Source organism: Ziziphus jujuba, chromosome 7 (assembly GCF_031755915.1).
Source record: "Ziziphus jujuba cultivar Dongzao chromosome 7, ASM3175591v1".
In the NCBI taxonomy this organism is placed as follows: Eukaryota; Viridiplantae; Streptophyta; class Magnoliopsida; order Rosales; family Rhamnaceae; genus Ziziphus; species Ziziphus jujuba.
The window spans coordinates 19,445,488-19,465,088 of NC_083385.1; the positions used below are offsets into that span (position 1 = coordinate 19,445,488).

General features: G+C 30.4%; 2 protein-coding genes across 3 annotated transcripts; both read left to right on the forward strand.

The window, feature by feature from the left end:
* Positions 1–2,078: 2,078 nt before the first annotated feature.
* LOC107409589 (protein MIZU-KUSSEI 1) lies at positions 2,079–5,016 on the forward strand. Of its 2 annotated transcripts, XM_060819118.1 has the most exons (3): positions 2,079–4,324; positions 4,426–4,466; positions 4,567–5,016. In XM_060819118.1, exon 1 carries the CDS (start codon positions 2,219–2,221, stop codon positions 2,933–2,935), a length of 717 nt encoding a protein of 238 aa, XP_060675101.1. In that variant the 5' UTR covers positions 2,079–2,218; the 3' UTR covers positions 2,936–4,324; positions 4,426–4,466; positions 4,567–5,016. The 2 variants fall into 2 exon arrangements, with proteins under 2 accessions (XP_060675101.1, XP_060675102.1); XM_060819119.1 differs by lacking the exon at positions 4,426–4,466.
* Positions 5,017–6,451: 1,435 nt separating this feature from the next.
* On the forward strand, positions 6,452–7,511 carry LOC125423884 (stress enhanced protein 2, chloroplastic). Its single transcript, XM_048479636.2, has 2 exons — positions 6,452–6,920; positions 7,013–7,511. The coding sequence occupies exons 1-2, from the start codon at positions 6,606–6,608 to the stop codon at positions 7,280–7,282; spliced, it is 585 nt and encodes a 194-aa protein (XP_048335593.2). The 5' UTR covers positions 6,452–6,605; the 3' UTR covers positions 7,283–7,511.
* The last annotated feature ends 12,090 nt before the right edge of the window (positions 7,512–19,601 follow it).

Genomic DNA, 19,601 nt, shown 5'->3' on the forward strand with positions numbered 1-19,601 from the left:
CTGAATTACCTAGACATTGAAATTTGGATAAATTAAAATAAACTAGGAAATCCATGTGATTAATTTGCCTGTAAAATTGCCAAAAATAAAAAATAAAAAACGCATTCACAGTAATAAAAAAAATATAGACTGAAAAAAGAAAAAAAAGAAAAAAGAAACGGTATACAAAATAGAATAAAATTATTATTCATCATTCTCTACTAAAATAAAAAAATACAAAATTCTTACAATCTATTCACTGGATTCATAATAGTAACGATAAAAATTAGCATTTATGTATCATTGTTTATCAGATTAATGACCCAAAATTGAATTTGAATGTGAAATAATAATAATAATAATACAAATTAACACAAATTAAAAATTAAAATTAAAATCTTGTTCTATATATATATATATGATGAAAAGTAATGTTACATACCGACTATATCAATCGATGTTAATATTACATTGCCCTGTTTCTTTTAGATTAGGAATCACCATAATTGTAAAAAAATTGGTTGTGTTAATATATTATTTATTAGTTGAAAAAAATAACACATGGAGATATTTAATTTTGATACAAAGAGTCCAAAGTGGAAGGTGCTCTTAAGCTATTTATAAGACTTATTATTTGATGATAATATAATTTGCATAAACATTAGAATATAAGTTTAATTTGATTTATTTTATTATGAATATGACCCATTTGAGATTCTTCACTTAATTATGATAAAATAAATGAAATTAAACTAAAAGTGATTATAAGATTTATTTTAAGATAGACAACATCTACCTCTTTGTTTTTTTGGGCTCAAACTTAGGAAAAAAGGTCTAACCTGTCATACACACTTATGCTTTGGCCCATTTAATTGAACCAAAGCTATAAACCCATTGCAAAAGCCCAAAAATAAAAGTATCAAAGTGCAGGAATTCTTTTAGGAAGTGCTGGCAACTATCTCGACGATGTTTTAAACTGATTACTGATAATATGAGACTTTTTTAAAAGCAAAATATACCTGGAAATCTGTTAGGGAGTTCTAGTTTTGTTGATCTTTATTTACAAAATTAAACACTACAGCTATGGCTAGGAAACATATTAATAAATAACCGACACCAATAATTCTACTTGTAGATTATTTGATCACATTTTTTTTTTTTTGCTAAATGATTATTTGATCAGATTCTAGATAAGGCAGAGTACATCAATTCAGATTTTGATAAATTAGTACAAAATTAAAATTAGGTTCAAATTTTTTTTTTCATTGTTTTTTGTTGGTTTGATAACACTACCGTCTGCAAATCACATGCAAATTGTAAACTGAATTAACTAGACATTGAAATTTTGATAAATAAACCAGGAAATCCATGTGATTAATTTGCCAATAAAATTACCAAAAAGAAAAATGAACAAACGTGTCCACGGTAATCCAAAGGATATAGACTGAAAAAAAAAATTGCCAAAATAGAATAAAATTATTATTCATCACTCTCGACTAAAATAAAAACAAAATACAAATTCTTACAAACTATTCACTGGATTCATAATAGTAATGATAAAAATTAATATTTATGTACAAAAATATATCATTGCTTAATTTAAAGAATTTAATCCAAAATTGCTCAATTAATATTTTAGCAAAACAATTGTTTTCTCAATCTCCATATCCCTATTTCAAATAATAATAATAATAATATATTTTGCATTTTAAAAGTACTCAAATACGGAACTCTAGGTCAAGTCCACCGAACTCTCTTGTCTTTAAGGCATTGGCTGAGGATATAACCCTGGAAAACTCTGAGGCAGCCCAATTCGAAAGAGAGTTTAAAAGGAAATTTGGATTTCTGACTTGGCTTAAAACTTATATATTTACCAACCCTCCCAATACTATATAATCTATAATATAATTTTCATTTCATTTCCATGGAAAATGTCAAAATGTAAATATGTTTTGACTTTCAAAAACAAAAAAAAAAAAGAAAAAGAAAAAGAAAGAAATATATTCTAGAAACAAGATAAATAACCATAATCCTAGGATCATTGACTCATTACACAGTTTTTAATATTGAGTCCGAAATAACATCCTGAACCTCAAACCTCTACCTGACTTAACCACCAATCACCCCCCAGTTCTTCATCTCCCTCTCTCTCTCTCTCTCTCTCTCTCTCTCTCTCTCTCTCTCTCTCTCTCATGGTGTTTGCTCTCCTGTTCCTGGTCGTGTACCTCATCGTCCATCAATGGGGGAGCCAATGTTTTCACCCACATCAACTCCTCCAGCTCCTCCACCTCCTCCTAGTCCCCAATCCTCCCTCGTCCAACCCACCAACAAAAGAAAACATAAGACCAAAGTCCTCCGGGTTTTCCGCTCCGTTTTCCGGTCATTTCCTATAATTACACCCACCTGCAAAATGCCTTCCATCCCTTCCGGTATCGGAGGAGACGGTTTCAAATCCGGCAACGGCACCAGGATCACCGGAACTCTATTCGGATACCGGAAGGGACGTGTCAGTTTATCCCTTCAGGAATCACCAAAATGTGTACCAAGTGTCATCGTGGAGCTCGCCATGCAGACCAGCATCCTGCAGAAGGAGATGAGCTCCGGCATGGTGAGGATCGCTCTCGAATGCGAAAAGAGAGCCGACGCGAAAGACAAGACGAGGATTATGGATGAAACTTTATGGACGATGTATTGTAATGGGAAGAAAACCGGTTACGGCGTTAAACGGGAGCCGACGGAGGAGGACCTGAGCGTTATGGAGGTTCTAAAACCGGTTTCCATGGGTGCCGGAGTTTTGCCGGGGAATTCGGAGACCGAGGGACCGGACGGCGAGCTTGCATACATGAGAGCTCATTTTGAAAGGGTTGTTGGGTCGAGAGATTCGGAGACTTTGTATATGTTGAGTCCGGATGGTAATAATGGGCCTGAACTCAGCATATTCTTTGTGAGGATTTGATGAGGAGGAGGAGAGGATATTTGGAGGGGTTTTAGAGTGTTTTAGGGAGGAGAATTTGAGTCATTTTGGTATAGGAGAACCAAAAAAATGTAAATAAGGGTGATTTCATTGTGGAAGATCAGTTTGAAGGTATTTTATTCAATTTTTTATTTTATTTTTTATTATTTTGATATCAAACTGTTTGTTTGGTTTTCATGGACTTGTATAAAATAGGCTTCATGATCTTCCTTTACTTTTCTAGTGTTTTAATTAATATTCTTTCGTATTACTCTTGAAAGTTGGAATAACAACCTCCATTTTCTTGTTGAAAACTTGGTACTAGGATCTTACATATCTCTACATAACATAGTACATCAAATTTGTAGAATTTAGGATATGATCAAATTTTCAGAACTTTAGAGTAGACTGTATAAAAAACCCAATTGGATACACGAAAAGGGGTGTTAATTTTGAACTCTTGTTGAGTTTAATCCCTAGTCTTGCACTTTCTTAATTGATATCAGCCTTAAAATGCATAAGCTAACTAAACTATAGTTAGTTTTTAACCAAATTATCTATTGTTAATTACATTAGTTTCAAGGCGATGGGAAAGATTATAGTATTTTAACCATGTACTATTATTGATTTTGTGATCCATCAACTAAACATCCACTTAAAACCTATTTTACACAACTATTCTAGTATGAATATGAAAAATAAAAAGAGTAATGATAAATTGAAGAGAGAAGTATAGGGAATCAAGCTAGATGATTTAAATTGGAAAGGAAATTGTTCTTATTCATTTCATCCCTGAAGCTTTTGTTTTGTTCACATCGTAGTTCAGACAGTGATGAAGTACACAGTGGCATATTTGAGGAGATAGCGATTTTGTTTGTAAAATGGCCAAAAGCAATGTAGCATAGCTTTAGTTGCCAAAAATAAACAGGGAAGTGTACTGGCAGAAAGTAATTATTGTATTTTGTCTATACGCAAGAGATACATTGAGGTGGCTGTGAATTTAGGCCCATATCCACCAGTTCTTTAATGAGTAGCTCTCAAGTGGTTTTAAGCTTTCATTATTGAATCAATATGAATAGCTGATAATGATTATAAATCCCTGTATAAATCATTAAAAAAAAAACAAAAAAGGCTAAAGCACATGGCTCTGCCATTTGATTCCAAAGCAACTCTCTTTTTTTTTAAGCGGTGGCAGCCGAGCTCTACATATGTGCTCTACATATGTACGGAGGCTACCTATAAAAACACAATATATTATACTAAATATTATGTATACTTATTTGTGTTTATTCTGAAATCATTAGAATTACTGAATGGAGAAACTTGGCCAAGATCTGAAGAGAGGATTTCTTCACATGATTGAAAGTATCAAAAGTTGCAGACCCACTCAAGGTAAAAACTACCCACTTATCGATCTCTCAGAAATAAATGTTTGTTTTTCATTCTTACTCAATTCCAAGGCTTTTTGGTTTTTTTCCCATGAAATTTCCCAGGAATGCAAGATGGAAAAGAACCCAATTTGGGATCTGATGAGGTTGCTCTTCTTCTTTTTTGTTCTTCTTTGTGCCTCCACATCCCAATATGAATATTAATATTTGTATGGATCTGTAATAATATTGTTCATAAATTTTCAGCAAATTAATGTGGAAGACAGAGGTATCCGCATGAAAGCTGCAAGGGGTCCAAAACGTCCAGGAGTTCCAAAAGGTTCTTCTCCGCAAACCAGTTAGATGAAAATTAAGCTAAATCAAATTCTCAAACTTTCTGGAAATTCAATTAAATTCAATGGTTTTCCTCTTCTCTGTCTTATTGTTACTTTTTCAAGGCTAAATGTATTGTACCCATTTAGTTATCTCTCACTTAAAATTGTTTGAATTAGTAAATTCTTTTAAGTGGTCTTGCATTTTATAATTCTCATACATATCTTTTTCAAGTCAAAATTGTTGAAAGTTCAAAACATATATTGAGCTGTTTGTGGTTTCAGCTAAAACTTGGGTTTGAATTATTCCTTTTTTGCTGCATATTTTTTTACTCTGTTTTAGCCTTTTGGGATATATGATATATGTAAACATACAATTTTTATATTGGGATGTTGTGAACGTCTTATGAGCTTATGGTGGAAATTAATCATACAGTATGATAATGTCACAAGTGCTAAGGGTTATTATAATTGGTCCAACTAGATATTTAGTTTTAGATAATTAATTATAGGGTTATTATTATTAGTCCAACTAGATATTTGGTTTTAAATAATTAATCGTAATATCACTCTTGAACTTTGCCACATTACAATGGTTTTCCACTTAATATGTTACTAATGCATATCAAAACTATATAATGTCTATATTTTTCTATATAATATGAAAATTTTGCTTATTCATAAAAATGAAGGATGAAATCAAAATTGTAAATCAAAAGTATTAATGTATTTTAATGGCTTGACATAATCTCATTTGGGTCTCCTTATACATGTCAATGTCAAATGTTACATTATTGTAGTTGTATACCAATACTCCATGAGTTCTTCTATGACTACAGAAGGTTTCATGAATATTTCAAAAGCCAAAACATAAATTATAACACAAATTATGACTAATTAGTATAATAATAGACCCAAAAAAAAAAAAAAAGGTACAATGTTTGAGCATACTTTCCTGTAAAAAAGGTTTTATTTATTTAATTTTAAGTTAAGTTTGAAGGGACCGTATAATTAATAACAGTAATAATAAGGTTTAGAATTCAAATCTCAAATTCCAATATATATATATATATATATATAAATTCTACAGATAGGCTCTTTCCTGAAATAGATATATCCGAACCATGGAAAAAAGAAATTATGATGTATAATTCAAACTCAAGATCAACTTTTACGAATATTTTTTTAAGCAAAAAAAAAAAAAAAACTTTTACGAATATTTCTTGTACGAGACAACCAAGAAAAAAAAAAAAACCACTTTTAAGAATATTTTAAATTTATATTAATTGTGTATATTCGAAATTGATAAAAATTTAAAATAAGAATTTACAATTCAGTGATGGCGGCGTTCAATTTTGATCAAATAAAATAATTTGACATGAAATTAATGAATAGAAAAACCCTATATTGACTTTTTTAATCGGGTATGTTTACTTTTTCAAATATTTACAAAAAAATCTTATCAGACCGTGTTCAGTTAGAATTAGCGGAAAATTGATAAAGCAAGAAAAGAAAATAAAAATTTGTATGATCAAGAAAAAAAGAAAAGAAAAGAATAATTATGAAAAATTTAAAAAAAAAAAAAAAAAATTTGCGAAAGCGCCAAGTACGCCCGCATAAAGGCATTCTTCATTGCGACGCAACCTACCACTTTTATACTAAAGCGACAAGTCGTTTCACATCAACAAGGACTCTCTAATCCTCACTATTCCACACCTGAAAATTACGTTACCGACCTCACCGACTGCCACGAAACCTCCGAGCGGGACCTACAATGACGTCAGCTCCTACTCTACACCTCACAACCAAACAACAGACGTGGTTTCATTCATCACCACCGCCAAACCAAACCTAACCAAACCAACCCCTTCCAAATTCCAATCCAAACCAAACGAACCTCTTTCCTAGGTTCCCGGAATTCTTTCCTCATTTTCTTTCTCTTTCTCTCCTCTCTGCACCGCTTTTCTCTCTTTCATGGCCACCGTGGCGCGCGCGATTCGCTGCGAGCTTAGAGTTCCGAGACCGGCTTCTCAGAGAATAGAACCGGAAATTCCAGTTCAGATTCCATTTCCCAAAGTCTCGTCGCCGGAATCGGAGAACAATAAGATCATGTTGCAGCCTCGCCTCTGCACTCTGAGGTCGTACGGCTCCGATCGACTAACGGTGATGAAGACGAAGAAGGACGGCGGAGATGAAGCAGCATCGCTGTTCTTCGCGACTCTGTCGGAGTACATAGAGAACTCCAAAAAGAGCCAGGACTTCGAGATCATCTCTGGTCGATTAGCCATGGTCAGTGAGACCTAAAACTAAGAGATAAAAAATTTTTTAAAAAAATTAAATTAAAATATTTTTAATTATTATTTTATTTATCTATTTTGCAGATAGTGTTTGCGGCGACAGTGACGGAGGAGATCGTGACTGGGAATTCGTTGTTCAGGAAGATGGACATAGAGGGGATTGAGGAAGCTTTAGGGGCTTGTTTGGCGGCAGTGACTTGTGCTGCAATTTTCGCGTGGTTCTCTAGTGCTCGGACCAGAGTTGGTAAGATGTTCAGCGTTACGTGTAACTCTTTCATTGATACGCTTATTGATCAAATTGTTGATGGTTTGTTCTACGACACCAAATTGGATGACTGGTCCGATGATAAATAATGAAATCGTGAATATCTTGACTATATAAATCCAAGCGTTTTGTTGAATCCGTATATTTTGATATTTAGAAACAATTTAAAGTGAAATGTATTGTGTAATTATACAAATGTAATTTTGTAATTTTGTCCTACATAAATTAAAAGAACTACGGCTATTTTTGTGATAGATAAAAAAATAAAAAAATAAATAAAATATAAAATAATAAATAAAAAAAATGTTCTTTAGTCTCTTCTCTGTTGTGCTGGATTTAGCTTGCGTAACTTTTCTAATTTAAGCTTTTACGCTTGTCGAACAAATTTACGGTTAAAAATTGCATACTTTTATTTTTGTTTTATTTGTATAAATTTTAAAATGGGATGGGCATCACTTGCATATCTAGATAATCTAACATCAGGATAACTGTCTATTCAATCATATACCGTGACATAATATTAGTTGCCAAAAAAAAAAATAGTAATAATAATAAATTAGCTTACAAAACAACTTAAACAAGTGAGAAAAGGTGTTATTTCTTTATCATCTTTAATTACACTAACTAGTCATTAATATCTGGTCTATTAAATACTGAAATTGAATTAGTCTCTCATAGGAATGTTTTCGCCAAAAAAAAAAATAAAATAAAATAACACCTACATAATGTCACATGACCACAGATGATATACCTGTTATATAAATTAATTATTCGTTAAAAAAAAATATATAATAAAATAAAAGGGCCTTGCATTCTTCACTTCATGAGTTGCGCCAGATCCCACCGCTGTAGCTCGTCATGCATCTGCATCAATTTTTAAATTTTTTTTTTTTTTAATTATAAGAAGATAAGTAACAAAATATGAAAATATAAACATAATAGCAATATGCAAGAAAGCACCAACATGATAACATAATGAGTCAAATCTTTCATCACTTTGTATAGATTTCACTTATTTGTCTAAGTTCGCTTGTTTATGTTAATTTTTCAACTGGTAAAACAATAATACATCATTTTGTGATGCCGATTGTAAACAACATTATGCATGAAGATACAAAAAAAAGTATCTATATATATATATATATAATTTAAAAAAAAAAAAAAAAAGTAGATCTTCGTGCATTAAAAATTAGATAGATGTCATAAATATGTTGAATTGTCCCTTCGAGGAATAGCCCAACGACAAATATGAAACTACCTCATATTAAATTGTCAATTAAAAAAAAATGTAAAAACACCACGTACAAATTTTTAGTTATAAGTCTCATATATCCATTATCATCTTCTACCCTTGAAATTTACGAAAAACTCTAGGAAATTCATTTTTCATTAGCATAAGACAGCAGTACCTTTTCCAAGGACATTCATCCAAAGCTCGGTCGTTCCATTATTTTACTTCTCTACCATAAAGATTTAATTAATCTAATATATGTATTAACATGATTTTTACGACCGGATTTTCTCCATGGAGACGAATGATCACTTACCATTAGGTTACCCTCACAAACTAGGTTCTTCATCAGATTATCTCCACGGAGACGAATGACCTTTACCATTAAATTGACTTCAACTTTTATCACGAGGTTGTACCTATAGAAATGACATGGTTCCTCTTGAATTACATCAAAATGTAGGGTCCACCAAGACAACGAAGAAGTTCTACTGATACGGTCAACCGGCTCCTTCCGTTGACCCTCCCCTTCCATTGTAATCTTAATTTCACAGCAATTATCAAGGGTAAGAAGCGGCAGATCTCCGTTACCATTGTCAATAACAACATTGCAAACTGCTTTATTTTCTACAACACTAACGGAGGAGGAGGTTTTGACTGTGAAAGTTGGATTGAAATTCTCACTTTCATGGCTTGCTTTCACTGTCACATTCATTTTCGTAGATGGTGCGCAAATAGTTATAGAATTCTTTGCCCAATTGACTTCCACTTCAAATGCAATGATCAATACTTTCTCTTTTTACTCCTTTTTATATATAAATTTCCATGGTTTCTTTCCCTTTTATAGTAATCTACTAACACAATCACTAATTAATATTTATTTGAAGATTGTAATTAATTCGGTAACAGTTCTCTTAAATTTTAAAAAAAAAAATTCTCTTTTATTTTTATTTTTATTTGCTTTTCCTTAATTCTTAAATGAAAAAAATGTTATTTCATATAGTATGTGATAATACAAGATAGTTGATGAAAGATACTCCGCATATTTTGATTAAGAATGGCAATTTATCCTGTACAACTTGAAAACCATGGTATAATGCCATGAAATGGGTAGTTTTTCCCCAAGAAATCAGAATTGCAGGATGGGTTTAGGGCAAAACTTTATGACTTGAATCATGGTCGAGGTGGGGCTGAAGTTTATATAAACTCCGTTTCGAACCCAACCTAGAATATTTACTTATTTATTTAATTTTTTATATATATTTTTAGTTATTAAATGAATGAATATAAATATGAGTTTATCATGTATATACCATTACAAACCTTATGTTTGTGTATTTGGGGTTTTGAACTATATTACATTGTATTTTTTAAAGATGTATTTTATTGTTATTATGTATTTTGATCATGATATATTTTATTATACTTTTATTACATTTTAGATATTTTATTTACACTTTGTTCACGAAGGAAATTATTTTAATATAAATTTCTAAAAAAAAAAAACCATAAAAATCAAATCATAAATGGGTTGGATTAGGGGATTTCTCATAGGAATTCCTCTAACCCGACCTACCAATTACCAATTACCAAAAAAACAAAAAAAAAGGGTTATGGTGTGGGGAATGGGGTTGCCCAGTCCCCGATTGGGGAAGCTCCATCCCCGTCTTACCTCTAAAGCGCCCAAAAAAACCATAGGAAGGGGGTGAGAAAAAACCCAAGGGTTGGAGACAGAATTTAAAAAACCGATCTCTACCTGCTACCCGTTGACATTGCTAAAATTGATAATATGAGGTGATAGTACTTGTGTTTATCTCTAATTGTAAAACATTTCAAATAAAGATAAAAATAAAAATACAAATCCCTAACCATAAAGCGTAACAACCTGTACCAAAATACCCCTGTTGTATAGATTTGACCAGGTTTGATCAAGTGGAATATATGTGGATCCTAGGTTGTCTTTTTCTATGGTCAAGATTTTGATTGGATTGATGTATCATTATTTAGAGCTCGTCGATACAAGTTCATAGACTGGTGGCATGCCAAATTCTGAGTTTCGGACAAAAGTTATGGTTCTGAGAAGTTTTAATTATTAGTTTTATATCAGTGTCCAAACTAGTCCTAAGTTTTTGTCTGTTAATGGTCCAAGGCTCTATATAAGCCTTAGGAAACATGTCAAACATGAGACAAATCCTAAAATACCCGAAGAAATTTCTCTCCAGACCAGTGGTTCCAAACCTACTTTTTTTGAACCCGTTTAATATCCAACCGTGTCGTCGACGTTTTGTCCAATTTCGACCATCAGCCTCATACACATGCCACACTAGAGAAAAGCCCACACGACGGCGAGCTCCACCATGGAATTTTATGGTGAATGGCCAGCCAATGCGCCCAAATCAGGCCAGCGAAGTTGACGGCGGCCAGCCAGGTGAGTCACCGGATTTTCATATTTTTCGACCATTCTAAACCAATCCATACACCTCTCCCCCCATTTTCAAACCATCTAAACTCAATTACGTGCTCCATTTGTTTAGATTCCTCACCGTTTGAGAGATACGTTACAGAGAGTTCGACTGAAATTTCCACCAAGTTTTCTGGCCACTAGAGACACTTTTGGAATAAGGTGAGTACACCATTGTGTTTCTTATCTTTTGGGCTTTTCGTTGATATAAAATTTGTAAATTTTAGACATCGTTCGATAAATTTTTCATTTTTGGGTCAATTAGTAAATACAAGATAAATTGAGATTGTGTTTGGATTAAATTGGTCAAATTGGACAAAACTGAAGTTAGATTAGTGTAATTAGATATTATTAGGACCAATTAGAATGTTCAATTTCAAAAGATTAGCCTTCGAATGAAAAATTCCAATTTTGGGTACCAGATCCTTGGGGTACGCTATATAATTAGATCGGTTGACATCCAATTTATGTAATTTTGTAGTTATACAGATCATTCTAAGATATTTGGTACACAATGTCTTTGGTTTAGTTATTAGAGCCCTTGGAGACGATCCTGTAAGGGAACAAGAGTGAGCATTTGCAGTACTGTGATTGATTATATTTTTAAAATGTTTTGAGCATGTAGTAAAATATATATTGTTTTGTTATTTTACGTATATATCATTTTATTTAAATGATTACTTTATCTATATATGAATATCAGCATTTACATATATGTGTTATTATTTTATGTAAATTTTGATAAGATTTTAAATAGTTTTTAACACTGACGAGTTCATAGTGAACTTGTAGATCATATTATTTAAATATCCTAGTATTTGAATGGAGGTTTTAAATTATTTAGGAAAATAATTGATTTTCAGAAGGTGTATTGGAAATTATATGTTTTAGGAAATTATATGTTTTAAGCATGTTTAAGTGTTTTGTAATGTGCTTAAAAATGATTTACATTGATATATATTTCATAGTGGTATTTATAGTTTGGGCATGAAAAGATAATTTTGAATTTTTAGAATATTTAAACAAATGGGTGGATTTGAACATGAAATTATATTTTATGATACAATATTATTTGGAAAGGTATGATCTTACAAATATTATTTTATGGATATGATGTTGATTATTTTAATTGGTGTACCATATAATATCAGTGTTTTGGATCAGTATTATATTATAATGTGCCGGTTTGCCACAATACCGTGAGATTGAGTTCATTCCACATATTTATCATTGCCACGGACCGTGAGATTGGAATCATCCCACAAGTTTATATTGCCATATTGCCTTAGGATGTTAAGGGTCGTGAGGTGGGTTTATCCTACAGGTTTTATTTCTTTTACTATCCGATGGTATTTCAGGATGCTGTGCACTGCTTGATAACGCTATGTATATCATATGGTATACTATTCATGTTTCTAGTTATATTATTAGTTCTTCTGATATTTATGATTTTTACTGCATTTTTATAATTATTTTATAAAATTGTGTTTATATTATTTTATGCTCAATATTTATGTTATGATTAAAACAGTTTATAATATTATAATGATCATTCGCTTTATACTATTTGAGCATTTGTTTTATGATATTGACTCAAGATCTAAGTTTGACTTTTATGAAATGAGTTTTAAATGGGAAATTTTTTAAAAGAGTGGAACGAGAGGTCTTGAAAGAAAGTTTTACGAACATAAAGTATTATTTTCCTATTACATTATGCCACTCATTGGAATATCTTATCTCATGTTTTCTTTGTTTTTAATTCGTTCCCCTTGGCTTAGGCAGTTAGCTGGCAGTCTTTTTCATACACCTCTTGTTATTTCATGTTTCCCACCGTAGCAACAATACTTGTCTTTCTCTATTATCTTTATCTTTTTAGCTTTATTTGTATCAGTTGTTTCTTCTAAAATTTTCAAATACTTTTAGAATGCTCTGATCTAATTATTAGACAGTATTGACAACATTATGTATGTGTGTAGTTATGGCCTATAGTACGATAGGCTGTAGTTGTGGATTTTTATATTGTTGGATTTTGTCTATATATTGAAGTATTATTCGATATTTATTGTGTTTGTTTGTCCACGTTTTAAGTGAACTTCTATTAGATATCCTCTATAGATTTTCCAGTAGGACTTCAACAGGCGAGATCATCCGAGAGATCCTGAGAAGGTTTCCGAAGTGGATCCTGTTATAAAGAGCATATGATAATTTTACTGTACCTATATTTTACATTATTTGTAACCATTATTGATACAAAAATATTATTTGTTAGCATCAATAAAAATATTAAGTGCAATCAATTCATATTTAGTAAATGAGTTTGAGTTTTATTAAGACAAAGGACAAAACTCTATCGAAAAAATCACTGGTTAAGCTCAATAAAAAAATGGAGATTTTATTTTTCTCCTTAAAAAATTGTTAAGAAAAATTACATTTTAGTTTCTTGTGATATTACATATTTTCGGTTGGTGGGTTGCACAATTTTTTTTGACATATCAATGTCCCTATTTTTAAAATTATCATAAATTGGTGATATTGCACTTTTGAACATTGTAAAATTGTTTTTTATTCTTTTTCCATCTTCGGCAATTAAATTTATTAAAAAAGTTTTAAAAAAATTAGAAAATTAAAAAAATTTAAAATCAAAATAAAATCTAAAAACTCATTATATTATCTTGGACATAATAAAATAAAATAAAAATAATAAAATCATCTACTACCATAATATCAACTTTATCTTACCATATGCAAATTGACTTGCTTCCAAATATGGACTACCAAAAAAAAATTGACATGTGAAAGTAACTTGCTTGGGAGGAACTAGAATCGTGTCCATTTCTATAGAAATTGAGGATCTTAATGTAAATAAATAATATAATGGCACATATTTTAAACAAATTTAAATTATCGGATTATTTTACTTGCCTAAAATAAGATTTATCATCATTAGTAATTTAAATAGTTTTAGGAAACAAATCATATAGTTGATAGTTTCTATATTTATGAATTATTTCTATAAGCTCTTGGTTAATAATAAATATAAATATTTTCCAAAGAAATACTAAAGACAAGATACAAAATTATTTTATACATATGGATAAATTCAATATATATATATATATATATATAACCTAAGGAGCTATCAAAAACTGTAAATCAAAATATTTTTAGTATTTTTTTCTTATAAAAAAAAACATTTTTACCATGTATCGCAAATCTAGGTCTTTTAAGATTTAAAAATCAACTCAAAATTAGGTATGCAATACAGTCCCTTGAATTTTAAAATTCTAACAATAAACATTAATTTTAAATAAAATGATAATTCTTAATTGTCAAAAATTCATCAACTGTGATTATTTATTTACTTTTACGATTTTAAGCCAATAATAAATCTGGCGAAATTTTTTGTCATCTTATATAAAAAAAAAAATGTAAAATATAAAACAACCGAGTGATGTCAAGAATTTCATCAAAAAAGAATAATGATAAATGAGCTGGGCTAGTGAGGTTCAAAACATCAAGATGTGAAAGGGAGGGAAAATTATTGTAAATGTAAAAAGACCATTATTATATAAGATAAAAAAATACAATACCAAATGATGCATAATAATAATAATAATAATAATAATAATCAAAGTCACACAAGGAACTACTTTTACTTAAGTACTACGACAATTCCACAGCTTTAATGAAATCCAAATTTATTTTTTATTTTTTATTTTATTATTTTTTTGACGTGACTATGAAAAAAGATATATAGAATTTGCATATCCATGAATTAAGAGATACATAGACTCTTTATATTTTATTTTGATTTTAGGTTTTTTTAATTTTACTAATACTTTGTTTTTTTTTCTTTAATTTGATTGCAAAATAATATATATATATATATATATATAAGAGAAGGCTACGGTGCGATTCATCTGCATGCGGACTCGTGCTGTAGCCTTTATATATATATATATATATAAACAATTTCACATAACCCCTTGATCCTTGGCGTTTTTGGTTAAATTTTAACAAATTGGAGAAATATATAATAAATTTGAAAATAGGGATATTGATGAGTAAAAAAAAAAAAAACTGTACAACCCCATAAATGAAATAATATGATTTTACAAGGTACTAAAGGATAGTCTTTTTTTAATTTTTATGCAGAATTAATGTTCGTTCAATAAATTAACGATTTGTTATATGGAAATTAAAATGTTTTTGATCGTAAAGAATATATTAATTAAGAAAACTTTCATTTAAACCATTTGGTTTTACTTTAATTATATTTCAATTCATATTTAAAAAAAAAATATTATTAGTTTTTCATTTGTCAGTTCTTACCAATTCATCTTAAACGATGTTAAAGATTAAATTTGTTTTTTGCAATGTTACTTAATTATAAAATATTGATATTTAATTTTATTTAGTTTTTAACTATTAAAATTACCTTATAAAATTTTTATATACATTTTGATAAATATAGAAATTAAATATAAGCTAATAATAACTTTTTTAAAAACATGAATTTAAAATATTTTTTTAATAATTTAAATATAAATATGATAAAATTAAAGGATCTAATTTTAATGAATGCACGTATTCCAAAGGTTTCCATAGGGATTGCAAATGGTTTATTCATTGTTTGCTTAATTTGCCAAGTTTTTTTGTTTGTCATTTTCGTGAATGCTTAATTGCCAAGCTACTCATCTTATCATGCCCAGTACAAATTTGACGTGTCCACTTTGACAAATATTATAAAAGTGTTTCTTTTATTATTGATTATCATTATTTTGTTATGACCAGATTCAGTTTGTGAACTTCATTCGTATATACCATAACAGCATATTTCAAAAAAGATACACATACCGTAATAGCAACTCTTATAAATTTTCTTCATAATAATAATTTTGTTTTACTTTTTTGATAAAAATAATTTTATTCTATTTGTTTTTTTAACCAAAATTTTACTTTACTTTTTTTTTTATTTTTTTATTCTACTCGTTATGTAATATATTCCATAATAGAAGTGATGTAATCATTTAGATATGATTGGGTATTTAAATGTAACCATTAAATGCAATCTTGGCATGTGTGCATTGGCGCGCGGGCACACACACATGCGCACGCGTACTTGTAAACCATATTATGGTCAATATAAACATATTAGCATTCTATTGCTTACTAATTGTATCACATTATATAAACTTTTTACCCCTTTTGATAGAAAATGTTATAGCACCAAAACAAAAAACAAAAACAAAAAAAAAAAAAAGAAAAAAGAAAAAGGAAATCCAAAAACAAGGTGAATGCATTTATTATCAAAAACTATGTTGGGGTAGTAGTTACATTTACGTAAAGTGATTGCAAGAAACAAGTAAATCTAATAATGAGTGTCAAGCATTTAGTAATAAAGTTTGAAGGAGTTTGGAACAATCTTATTGAGTAAAATCAATGGGTTTAAATACCCTACTATAGATAAGTTGAAATTTCAATTGACAGAAGCTAAATAACCTAATTACATATAGATCCCTAAATACATATAATACACATGATGAGGATGTATAATACAAATAACATTATGAAGTTTAATCAACGATGATAGCTACATAGGAGGACCATTAACAACCCCTTTAAAACTTAGCAATCTAGGATGAGCACCAAGTTTGGTCTGTAAGAATTCTAGTTGTTGTTGAGATAGGGGTTTTATAATATTATTAGCAAGTTGATCTTTGCTACTAACATGAAAAACTCTTAACAAGCTTATTGGCTTTCTATTTTTAACAAAATAAAAATCAACTCCCGCATGTTTTATCTTTGAATGAAATACCAAATTGGTACACAAATATGTCGTGTCAATGTTATCACAATAAATGGTTGGCAGATTTGCAATACAAACCTTAAGCTTATATAGAATGAAAGCAGTCATCATAACTCAAATGTAGTATTAGCCACTATCCTATATTCATTTTCAGTGGAAGATCATGAGACTGACCGTTGGTTTTTGGAGGACTAGGAAATTAAATTCCCACTTAAAAAGACAATATAACCAATTGTGGATGTGTAATCATCTCTATTGTTAGCCCAGTCAGCATTGGAGTAAGCATGAAGAGAAGAGGGAATGTTGCAACGCATGAATAACCAATATGAGCTAGTCCCTTTTAAGTATCAAAATAGGCGCTTGACAACAGCCTAGTGAGTCTCATTTGGATAATACATAAATTGAATTAGCTTATTTACTACAACCAATATCCGGACATGTGAATTATAAATATAAAAGACTGTTACCACTTGACGATACCATGTGGCATCCGTGGGTTTGGACTCATCAATAAGAGTGAGAGATTTTGTTGCAGACATGTGAGATGCCATTTCCTTTATGACTACAATTTTTGTTTTCTCTAATAGATCAAAAATGTATTTCTGTTCACTAAGGAATAAAGCTTGCATGCTAGACAGTACTTTAACCCATCGGAAGTAATTTAAATATCTCAAGTCTTTTAATGAGAACCTGTTAGAAAAAGATGTAACAAACTTTTGTAACATTGAAGAGTGATTTCCAGTAAGAGCAATATCATCTACATAAAGCAAAAGGAAAATGACATGATCATTTTTGCTATATATAAACAAGGAAGCATTAAAATGAGACTTAGTAAAGCCAAAAAAGAGAGAAAATCCTTAAATTCATTGTACCAAGCTTTGAGTGCTTGTTTTAAACCATATATTACTTTTTAGGATTTGTATACATGAGATAGTTTAGATGCATCAATGAAGCCAGGAGGTTGGGACATATAAACTTTTTCATGTAAAGTGTTATTGATGAAGGTATTATTAATGTTTAGCTGCTTGATAGGCCACTTTTGAGACAAAGTAAATTGAGTACAAGGTTGATTGTTGCTGTCTTGATCACTAGGCTGAAGGTCTCTGAACAATCAATGCTTAGGCATTGATAAGAGCTCTTTGCCATAAGTCTTGCTTTATATGTATTTATTGAGCAAATCTGGGTTCCGTTTGATGAGAAAAACTCATTTACACCCCACAATGTTCTTAGTAACAAAGTATGGAACAAGATCCCATATCCCATTGCGTAAGAAAGCATCAAATTCCATGAACATAGCAGTATGTCATTCATGTGTTTGAAGGGCTTGAGTTGCCTTCTTTAGTTCACGTGTAAACCCATTTGATTCTTAAATAGCAACAAAGAAATTTTGGAGCTTATTTGGTGTGAAGATAAGATTTAATGATCATGTTTTCATGTGATGTTGCCGGATTTGTTGTTGGATGATAGGAGATTATGACCAAAATTGTGGAAGATTAGATGGTTCACGAGAAGATGTTCCATGTTGGGAGCATCATTATTTTTGGTGTTTCACGTGAAGGTTTTTTACATTGAAAATAGGATGATTTTTTTAGGAAGCGTGAGAGGTGGAGCCTATAGTGGCATCTTGGAAATTGAAACATAACAAACGCGTATGTGATGATGAGAATAGAGAAGTGATAGTTAGCTTTATTGGATTTGGATGCATAATGTTTGAGTTAGGTAAAGAATATGGCAGCAATGGAATTAAATGATGAAGAGTGGTAATGGGGATAGGACTTATCTGATCTCTGAGTTTGGTGAGACTTGCTAATGTGGCGGCTATGTTGCTCGGACTTTGGTGTGGGTGTCGGGTACAAGCACATATCTAAGAGTTAGATTTGTCAATTCTCAAAATTTAGAATACAGGAATATGGATGATAAGTATCCAAAATTTGGGTATGAGTGTGGGGTTGTGTTTAACAAGAATAAAGAAATTTTATATCAATTTTATATCTTCGTATGAATCATATCATTGGACAAATACTTAACTACACAATAATAAATAGAAAACTTGTAATGCATATCAAATTCTTATTTAATTAAACAAAAGCAATCTAATGCATATTGAAGTTTAAGAAAGACTAAAATTTATTACATAACATAATTTAATCTAACTAAACAAAAATAACAAAAGTTACGAAGACTCTTAAGTTTTTAAAAGTGCAAAAGTTACAAGTCCACATATGCCTATCAATTCCTCTCTTTGCTTTACTCATTATCATCACTCAATGTCATAATCTCCAACTCAGGTTCATTAAGTAAAAGTTCTGCAAGCTCTATAGTGGCAGGGTTATCCAAATCAGCTTTATCATCACCTATAGAAATGATGTAACGTATAAAAAATTAAACTCATTAATAGGTGGATTGATGATTAAAAAAAATAAAATTTAAAACATTTTTGTTATTATTTAAGTTCTACATAAAAAATAAATAAATAATGATAAAAAAATATTAAAAAAAAAACTTACACAAGTTCCAGCATTTTGTTGGCCCAATCTTGTACTCTTCTTCTTTCCTCGATGTTAAGCGAAGATTACAATGCATAAGAACAAGGTTTTCAGCTATATTACTTGCCAATTTATTTCTTTTAATATTTTGTATGTTGAAATAAATACTCCAATTTCTCTCAGAGCAAGATGAAATGCTGGTTGTGAAAGCAATTTAAAAGCTAAAGCTTACAACAATGGTGTAGAAGCACCATGATTAGCCCACCACGACAATGGTTCCTCAAACATTCTCCCTTTAATAACATGTGGCTGATTGAGATAGTCAAATCCACTTGAGAAAACTCCAAATTTAGCATAAACTTTCCTCAAATCATTTGGATTTTGAAATAGTTTCTTGAAGCATTGGCTTCTATTGGTAGAC

What these genes read in the sequence shown, in the direction of transcription:
- LOC107409589 (XM_060819118.1), top strand. Translation starts at nt 2,219, where the DNA reads ATGGGGGAGCCAATGTTTTCACCCACATCAACTCCTCCAGCTCCTCCA.
- LOC125423884 (XM_048479636.2), top strand. Translation starts at nt 6,606, where the DNA reads ATGGCCACCGTGGCGCGCGCGATTCGCTGCGAGCTTAGAGTTCCGAGA. An exon ending in TCTCTGGTCGATTAGCCATG is followed by an intron (nt 6,921 to 7,012) that starts GTCAGTGAGACC and finishes TCTATTTTGCAG; the next exon opens with ATAGTGTTTGCGGCGACAGT.